The sequence below is a fragment of the Triticum aestivum genome, chromosome 7A (assembly GCF_018294505.1).
Source record: "Triticum aestivum cultivar Chinese Spring chromosome 7A, IWGSC CS RefSeq v2.1, whole genome shotgun sequence".
Classification (NCBI taxonomy): domain Eukaryota; kingdom Viridiplantae; phylum Streptophyta; class Magnoliopsida; order Poales; family Poaceae; genus Triticum; species Triticum aestivum.
The window spans coordinates 490,472,472-490,482,720 of record NC_057812.1 but is presented as its reverse complement, the minus strand read 5'-3'; the positions used below and the strand labels follow the sequence as shown (position 1 = coordinate 490,482,720).

Here is a 10,249-nt window from a genome sequence, read left to right as displayed (position 1 = left end):
CTCCCAAGCATCTAAGTTTGGGGATATCCGGGAAGGAACCCCCTCTTTCTTCTACCAACTATCGGTAATTTTACTTGAAGCTATATTTTTATTCATCACATGATATGGGTTTTGCTTGGAGCATCGTGTATTATATGTGTCTTTGCTTTGTTTGATTTTTAGTTTGTCACAATCATCTTTGCTGAACACACCTTCTTGAGAGGGACACACATTATTCATGATTTGTTAGAATATTCTATGTGCTTCACTTATATCTTTTGAGCTAGGCAGTTGCTTTAGTGCTTCACTTATATCTTGTAGAGCACGACGGTGCTTATATTTTAAAGAAATAGTTGTACTCTCATGCTTCACTTATATCTTTTTGAGAGTTTTTATTAGTAATGGCAATTAGTACAAGTTATGAATTTGGTCCTAATATGATAGGTATTCAAGATGGGTATAATAAAAACTTTCATGTACATCACATAATATGATAAGTTTGATTTCTTGCAATAGGTTTACGATATAAAGGTGGTAATATGTGGGATGTGCTAGTGAGTAATTGTGATTTAGTAAGAATATTGGTGTTAAGGTTTGTGATTCCTTAAGCAAGCACGTATAGTCTCTCATTATGCTATGAAGTTGGAGCATGATTTATTATTGATTGTCTTCCTTATGAGTGGCGGTCGGGGACGAGCGATGTTTTTTTCCTACCAATCTACTCCCTAGCGGAAGGCATAGTAGTATTTTGCTTCGAGGACTAATAAACGTTTGCAATAAATATGTGAGTTCTTTATGATTAATGTGAGTCCATGGATTATACGTACTCTCAAGTTTCCGCAATTTGTTAGCCTATTCGGGACCATGTGTTGCCCTTTCTCACTTGAGATGTGGTGCAAACTTCGCCGGTGCATCGCCCGTGCTATGATACGCTCTATCAGACATAAGTATTCTTATATCTTCCTCAAAACGTCCACCATACCTACCTATTATGGCATTTCCGTAGCCATTCCGAGATATATTGCCATGCAACTTCCACCGTTTCATTTTATTATGACATACATCGTCATTTTCATATTGCTTTGCGTGATCATATAGCTGACATAGTATTTGTGGCTCAACCACTGTTCATCATTTTTTATACATGTTACGCTAGATCATTGTACATCCGGTACACCGTTGGAGGCATTCATATAGAGTCATATTTTGTTCTAGTATCGAGTTGTAATTTTGAGGCTCCAGATGATAGAGCCTATGGTTCCCCCATCAATCGGGATAAGGCTCCGGACGAAAAAAGAGAGGCCAAAAAGAGCCCACAAAAAAGAGGCAAAGAAAAGAGCCCAACAAAAAAATGAATGAAAATGAGAGAAAGAGAAGGGGCAATGTTACTATCCTTTCCACACTTGTGCTTCAAAGTAGCACTATGTTTTTCATATAAAGAGTCTCCTATGTTTTTAGGTTCATATAACTAGTGGGAATTTTTCATTATAGAACTTGGCTTGTACATTCCAATGATGAACTTCCTCAAATGCCTGAGGTCTTCATCTGCAAGCAAGTTGGATGCACGCCCACTTAGTTTTAGTTTTAAGCTTTCATACACTTATAGCTCTCAGTGCATCTGCCGCATGACAATCCCTACTCCTTGCATTGACATTGATTGATAGACATCTCCATAGCCCGTTGATTAGCCTCGTTGATATGAGACTTTCTCCTTTTTGGTCTTCTTAATGTTATCTCCATCACCATACTCTATTCCACCCATAATTCTATATCCATGGCTTGTGCTCATGTATTGCGTGAGTTGAAAAAGCTGAAGCGCATTAAACAGTGTGAACCAATTGCTCGGCTTGTCATCGGGATTGTGCATGATAAATACTTTGTATTAAGAAGATGGAGCATGACAATGCTATATGATTTTGTAGGGATAACATTCTTCAGCATTGATATTTTCAAAGATATTGATTGTTTGTTGGTATGCCTTCTTATTATTTTTTTATGTTAAACTATAACTATTGATTTGAATCATTCAGATCTTAATATTCATGCCACAAAATAGAGATTACATGATGAGCATGTTAGGTAGCATTCCACATCAAAAATTCATTTTTTATCATTTACATACTCGAGAACAAGTAGGAATTAAACTGGGTGATGCTTAATACGTCTCCAACACTGCAAATTTGGATATATTTTTGAATATTTGTCGCGGATTAGCAAAATATTGTAGTGGCGGGTAGTAATAGTTGCCCGCCACAGCTACATCGATAACAGAGCCCTAAAATACCACCCTCTGTTGTTTCTATCCGACAGCTAATTCTGTGAAAACTTAGGAGTGTCGGGTCAAAAATACTACCCACCATTGTTGAACATTTTGTAGTGGCTGGCGCTTTTACTTACCCACCACTGAAACTTCTCCAAATTAGTTGTGACGGGTGCCAGTCATCGCCCATAACTAATTTGAGCCCATCTATAGGCATTTTTCTAATAGTGTCTACATCATACTCGCTTCACCAACTCTACTCTCCGCTGCATTACTTGGTGGGCGATCCAATCTAGATCTGATCTATTCTCACATCTTTATTGTCATCCTGGGTACTTCATTTGTACGGTGCATTTTTTTGTTTTCTACTACGTTTCCCAACACCTCGAACCACACAAAATCATCTTTATTCCCGCTTAACTGCTACTCCAATCTCCGCGCCGAGTTAATGTCGGCTCAGTGCGACGCGGCTGGATAGGGCGACGGGACGGATTCCTACTACATTGTAGATGGATGCTCCTCCGCCTGCCTGCTCGAGATTGCACAGGGGCAATAGCCGAGAAACCAACTTTGAGCTCCCACATCAAATCGCCGCTTGGCCTGGCCGGCGACCGACAAATAAACACGTCTGTGCACGACACAAACCACACTTTCTCCGCTTCTCTTACTCCTCCGTTCACGGCCGTCGGTGCACCATCGCTTTCGTTCCTCCTCCTTCGACGACAACCGTCGGCGCAATGATCGCGAGCGGCACAACGTGGTGGAAGCGCCTTCCGTTGTGGCACCGACATGAGATCGCAGGCACCATCCACAAATGGCAGGACTGACGCATGAAACGCATAGAGGCGGGTCTGCCTCTTCGAGCTAGCCGAAGGAGGATGACTCGTCCGATCTCGATCCCGAGCCCACAACCGCGCAGTCCGCGAGCTTTGCCAAGGGCCATGCGCACTTCGACGTGGTCAAGGCGGAGGAGGAGCAGTAGGAGCAGGCAGTGCCGCCGGTCTCCATGTTCCAGATGCTACAGGACGACAACGAGGCCGGACACGTTGGTGGTTGACCTCACCTCCACCTGTGACGTCAATTGACATGCGATGGACTCTGGCGAGGAAGACTAGGTGGGACACGGACGTGCCTACGGCCGGCACAGAGTAGACTAGGGCAAGCCACTTTTGCTATGTAAAAAAGAAGTCATAATTAACAAAACGGGCGTGTTTGCTTTTATTTTTGATGCATCGGATCGCATAGTCGGCGTCGCTAGCGTGCCACGGACCGTTCGGATGCGTTCGCAAACGTTTTGGATGTCTGGTATGATGGGCGGGGTTAGAGATATCCTAACCTTGCGTTGGCAGAACCTGGAAGGCTAGAAAAGCAAAGATACGCTTTGATTGAGTTGCCTGTAGGTACCATGGTTGCTTCTAATCAGAAGCGCTCACACGTACACACTTGCATGCATGAACAGTGATCTGTGGTCTCTCTAGTCTGTACTACTAGGAACTATCAAATGCAACTTTTTTCTGTCACTATCATGCATGCATGAGATTATTGCTGCGTCCACTGCCCTGACGATTTTATTAATTAGCTTTCTGAAATCTGCTTAGATCACATGTTGACAGAGGTGTTACATATGTCGAGGGGGACTTTGTTGAATGATCCATCTTTTCCCTGGGAAGAAGAGAAATATGGAGCGTTGTGTAGTTGAATCAAAGTGAATGTCGGATCACAAGACGCGGAACCACAGGAGCATGCATGCATGCATGTTGATGCATGGTCCCTTTTCGCAAATCCTTTTATCCAGGGGACGATAGTAGGTCGATAATTGAATCTAAGACTTTTGAACTACACCATTTTGCTATCCTCTGAAGACAAACTAAGAGGGTACTTGGATCCAAAGAACTTAATTTAGTCTGACTAAAAATAGTCTTTTTAAGAGGCTAAAGTTCCAAGCACCCCTGACTAAAGAGGGGCTAAAACTAGTCTTGAGAGTAAAATGTTTTAGTCAGGGGTACACCTACTAAAATGTGGATTAGGCATCTCTCTCCTCATTTAACTCCTCTCCTTTAACACAGGCGAGTTCTGGATTGGAGGATTTGGAGGATAATAAATGCTCATTAACTTAATTTTAGTCTCTTTAGTATTTGGATCCAAGCATGGGTGAGGCTAGCAAGTATTAGTCTCACTACTTTTAGTCATGAGACTAAAACGTATCCAAGCACCCTCTGACCCTCATCAAATCAGTCTTCACAAGCATGCCAACTTTTTTTATGTGTACCCTTTGGATACCCAAAACAGTTGTCAAGCAGATCAATACATATCTTATGAACTGTTTCTGGAGGAAATTTGATACCCATGAAAGAGGATCAATATTGGTTTCATGGAAGAAAGTTTGTATACTCAAATCCCATGGTGGATTGGGAGTCCTAGGTAGATATCCATATACATAATCAGGCTTTACTTGTGAAATTCCTGCATAAGTTCTTTAATAAGGCTGACACACCTTGGGTTAAGATTATTTGGGAAACATACTACCAAGATAGCCTACTAGGTGACAAGAGGATGGGTTCATTCTGGTGGAGAGGTATTCTAAAAACTTTGCCTGCCTTCAAGCTTAATGCCATATGCAAACCAGTAAAGGGAGACACCACTCTGCTTTGGCATGACAATTGGTCCGATATGCCTCTGCAACAAAAGCTGTCTGAACTTTTCTCCTTGGCCATCAACAAAGAAATCACCCCGAGACAGATTCATGAGCAACGGGAGCTAGAGGTTTGTTTTCACAGGCCACTCTCCCAGCAAGCATTCAATCAATTCAACCTCCTACAAGACCAACTTCATAGTACTATGCACACTGAAGAGCCAGATCAGTGGGGATATTCTGGGCATCCACCAAATTCTCATCAATGAAGATGTACAAAAACCTCATTGACAAGACTGAAGCTCACACCATCTTCACGCAGATATGGAAATCCAACTGCAGACTCAGACACAAGATTTTCTTTTGGATGCTACTATATGACAGAGTTAGCACAAGGAACCTGCTTCACAGAAGAAAGATGTACCTACCTGATAACAACTGTGCGCTATGTTCAGATGCAACTCCCAAGAAACATTGATTCATCTCTTCTAGAACTGCCACTTTGCACTAAGCTATTGGAACTGCATATTCCCCAACAGACAGAGAGGTATTTCCACTTATGATAAGATTTTGCTGACCATCACAGGGTTACCTAAGGACATTGCAATGGAGATCAATATCATGAGCTGTTGGGGTATATGGATGGTTAAGAATGATAAGATATTTAGAGCTGCGCCACCCAATGTGAACACCTGGAAATTCTACCTACAGGAAGGGTTGCAACACATCATTCTCAGGTCAAAGCAAGCTAAGGGCGACAAGATAGATAAGTGGATTGAACAGTTCCTGTAATTTTATGATTATGTTGCCTAGAGCTGGTATTGGGTGATTCACCCCATGTATTATTTTTTTGTACATAATTTTATATTAATGAAAATACCGTAGAACAATTGTTCTACGGTCACAGGGTCAAAAAAAACTTTGCTGGAAAAATTATCGAAAAGAACCATGAAACAAGTGTGCCCCCAGCCTGCAAAATCACATGGATGGGGACGATCAATTTGCACTTGTTCTTAGACAAAAAAGACAATTCCCTGAAGAAATCGAGAAATAATTGGAGGGTAGGGATGTTAAGAAATGTTACCCGCTTATTCAACGAATGATTGAAGGGGGGGAGTATGAAGCTGCAAAGTACATAAAGGAAAATTGTTTACGGTACCACTCACCTGAAAATTTGAAGACATATATTTTATACTCCCTCTAGCCCAAACTAAATGTTTGGGACGGAGGGAGTATATGTCACGGAACAAGTGCTCCTTGGGGATGACAAAGTAGCTTTGATTCAACTGAACTCATACCAGCATTGACATGCAATGTTGGCCACAAGCTTATATATAGGTCGTGGTGAGACTCAATAAATAAATTAACTAAGCAACCAAAATTACTCTAGGTTTAAGACAACGATAATAAATGTTTTGTGAATGTAGGGCGAGCCAAGCCCTAACAGCCATTCCATCTACTCCCCCTCTCGCCACCACTAGGATGTGTCGTCGCGCAAAGCCCGTACTGATGGAGTCCTGGATTAGGGGGTTCTCTGTGCCGGTTACTGGTCCTTTGGGCTGGGCCAAGAACCCCCCCCCCCCTCTTGAATGTGGGCCTCATTCGTCTGGCCCAGGAATGTCAAGAAGGAATGATCCGAAAACTGGCGCATACTCTAAGGTGTAGAAGTATTTCCATCTACTCCCCCTCTCGCCGCCACTAGGGCACATCGTCGGGCAAAATCGGTGCAGTGATGGTGGCGGTGGCGGGGAGGTCCTAATCAGGTGCGGCCTACATAGGGAGGAGTTGGAGTGCTGCTGCGGGACGGCGAAGAAGATGTATGCTTGAGTGATAGTGTTCCTCGGGCGGTGTTTGACGGTGACATTGGTCATCCGGCTCCGTGATCTTCAACGGCAGCCCAACCTGGCTAGCTCATTGAAGAATAGAGAGTCGTTGCATGGTCTGGGATGATGGCGAGGTCGACATCAAATCTGGACCTGTCATGCAATGACACGAGTGACTTTTTTCAGGTTTTCTTACAGAATCTTCAAGTTTGGTCTGGGGCGGCAAGGCAGTTGTGCTTGAAAAGTGTCGAACAATGTTCTCTCTGCTCTTTCCCCGTTCCCTTGTTGTGCTTATTGGCAGCAGAGGGCGTGTGGAGCCGTGTCTCCGGTGGATCTTTTGGGATCTGGCGGTTTGCGTTTCTGGTGGATCCTTCTGGATTCGGATGGTTTTCATGGTTTTCATTTTTTTACAGCCCTTCGGCATTTTCTTCTTTGGCGAGGCGATTTACTTCGCAGTTCAGCAGCCAGCATCTCCCAGTCTGCATCCACGACTTCCATGCCGCTGCTTCTATAAGCTTCTGTGTTTAAAAAAGTTTACTCCGCCGAGGCGGAGGCCTAGTGGCGGCGCAAAAAACCAAAATATAATAGAGAAATATTGGTTCTGACTGGTTGGTAAAAGGACTTTAAATCCTTTGAGTGGTTCGATTCCACAACAGAACAAAGAATAAAATGAATGAATGAAAGTCATGACCATACCTCCAGTAGGAAGATCGAGGAACCGGTGCTGGCGCTCCTGGTTCATGGGATCCTAATCGCGATGAGGAGATTAAATATTATTCTTTCGTAAGTCCATCCAATGAAGATAGGCTGAGGAGAAAGAAAGGAGAAAACTAAAAAACAAGATGGACAGTAGATTGACAATATCCGAATGAAATAAGACAAAACGTAGCTATTTTATCAAATCCCGATTGTGTGGGTGTTAAGTGGAAAGGTGCTCACGACACGCCGCCTGTGAATATAGGAGGAAGTTTGACACCCTCAAGGATTTGAATAATTTTTTTTACATATGTGTTTGTAAGATCCTGTAACGCTTAATAGATGGCTTAGGGCTTTTCGCCCAAAAAAAAGCGACAGAAATTAGGCAAAAAGAAACTAGCAAGCTACTAGGCATGAAAGAGGGCAGAGAGAGAAAGAGGAGAAGAAAAGTGGTCAACTGCCCCACCACAGCTGTGAGGCCTATGAGCATGCACCGGTGAAGATTGCCTTATCGTGATCCATGAGCCATGCATGACTTACACCTTTATTTCCCGGGCGGGGGGACTCGAGCTACCACTGCACAGCTAGCAAAGTCCTGCGCAACTGTACGTGTGCATGCAGCTAGCGGCAAAGGTAGGGGATCAGATGGAGGAGAGGAAGGCACCCGGGTCAGGCAGGGCACTCTCCCACGGTGCACACCTACCTGAAAGCGACCGCCCGCCCCCTGCGCCTCCTCTCTTCCTCTTATACCTCCGCCTCGATCTCCCTCTCCTCGCTGCCACCATCGTGTCTCTATCCTTGTCCAGCCGTTTGTTTTCCAGTATATCCTCGCCGCGTTTTAGTGCGCGCTGCCGACCGGCCATGGCGAAGCAGTCGTGCTGCCACAAGAAGCGGCTGAGGAGAGGGCTCTGGTCCCCGGAGGAGGACGAGAAGCTCATGAACCACATTGCCATGTACGGCCACGGCTGCTGGAGCTCCGTTCCTAAGCTTGCAGGTATGACCGACCGTATGCATATGAGCGTGTGCAGGTGCGCTGCATTGTGAATTAGCAGTTTCGGAAAAGCAGAACAATCGCGTCGGATATCTTGGCTGGATTACTTTGTGCCCCGCTCTTAACTTAATTGGTAGCAACTTATTGAATTAATCAGGACTTGAGAGGTGTGGCAAGAGCTGCAGGCTGAGGTGGATAAACTACCTGAGGCCAGACCTCAAGCGGGGCACATTCTCGCAGGAGGAGGAGGACCTCATCATACACCTCCATTCCATGCTAGGAAACAAGTACGTCACCTTGCCTGTCTGTCTTCCAGTCCATCGAATTACAAATGACATCCAACTGTTAAACTTTTCAGGTGGTCACAGATTGCCGCGCAGCTGCCCGGCCGGACGGACAACGAAGTCAAGAACTTCTGGAACTCATACATCAAGAAGAAGCTGAGGGAGCGCGGCATCGACCCCGCCACCCACAAGCCGCTGGCCGAGGCCACCACCACGTCGCCCACCGCGTGCCGAGCGGTCTTCAGCGATGCCGAGCTCGTCCCAACAACGGCGGCGCTGGCCCAGGACCAGGTGGAGAAAATGCTGGATAGCCTGAAGATGCCGCTGGACTGGCCCGTCGGCGGTGTCGCCGGCAACGGGGTGCCCGAATCCTACCAGATGCCGAGCCTTCAGGAAGGCTGCGCCTTCCACATGGGCGCGCTGCAGCAGCACTGCGGCGCCATCCCGTCCGCGTCGAGCTCCAGCACGTTGACGGCAGCTGACGTCGGCGCCGCCCTGCCGTGGCTGGAGCTCGGGCCGACCGACACCATCTCCGGCCACGTCGACCAATACGCCGGCGCTCTGGGCGAGCTCAGGTGGTCTGACTACTTTGACGGCGCCCTGCAGGGGCAGTGCGTCTACGACAGCGGCATGGTCGACGACGACGCTGTGCAGTTCGACGACGTCCATGGGTTAAGCAGCTGGTGCTAATAGTATACGCTATATAAATCAACTAATTCTACCAAAAGGCCAGAGAACTGAAAGCTGCAACACTCTACTACATCGTTGCATAAAAGATTATAAGTTGATATGTACAGGCAAGACAAGGATCGATGGATGGATACTGGCTTAGCCTGAGGCTGAAAACCAAGATATACGTCTATACTTCTACATTTTATTTTTCTCTTAAATACTTCTAGATTTTATTTTTCTCTAAAAAATATACTTCTACATTTTACTACACATTGCAGTACTAGCTGCTGCTGCAACTAGTGATATACTACTTGTTAGTGTTGAGCATAATTCATCGTGTGGTAATGAAATCAGAAGTGTTTCGCCACACATGTAAAGGACAGAAAATGGTGGTTGTACTCGTACATAGGCCAACAGAGATGCCATATATGATTACATAAACATGATCCTATATTATGGGACGAAGGAAGTATTATTTATCCGTTTCTAAATTATGGGACAGAGGACGACTGATCGGATTGGTACTATATTGATCTTGAAGGCTCAGAATATGCATGGCTTTATTTTGGGTCCCTTATTATTCTCTTTCAAAACGAGGAGTGGTCCTCACCACGTCGTTTCTTGGTTTGTCGATTACTTCAAGGTCCAGGGCCAGTTCTTTTGGCGGCTTAAAAATAAGCCGTCTTCTTCCCAGCTTTTTTCATAAGCTGCCTCTCTTATTCATTGGGGCTTCTAAACTAGTTATGAGCTTACTAATTTAGGGCCCAGTTCTTTTGACCCGATTATGGAGATTCTGGGTCTGAAAAATCAAAAGCTAGAAAGAACTCGTTTTGATTCTGTAGAATCGTCAAAATCAGACCACAATCGACAATGCAACCGAAAAGCAGCGTTTTGGGTCGATTCTGGCGATTC

At 45.0% G+C, this 10,249-nt stretch overlaps 1 protein-coding gene across 1 annotated transcript; it reads left to right on the top strand.

Moving 5' to 3' along the window:
- The first annotated feature begins 7,983 nt into the window (after positions 1-7,983).
- Positions 7,984-9,802, top strand: LOC123151327 (myb-related protein Hv33). The gene is made up of 3 exons (XM_044571057.1): positions 7,984-8,384; positions 8,539-8,668; positions 8,740-9,802. The coding sequence occupies exons 1-3, from the start codon at positions 8,006-8,008 to the stop codon at positions 9,353-9,355; spliced, it is 1,125 nt and encodes a 374-aa protein (XP_044426992.1). The 5' UTR covers positions 7,984-8,005; the 3' UTR covers positions 9,356-9,802.
- Positions 9,803-10,249: the final 447 nt, after the last annotated feature.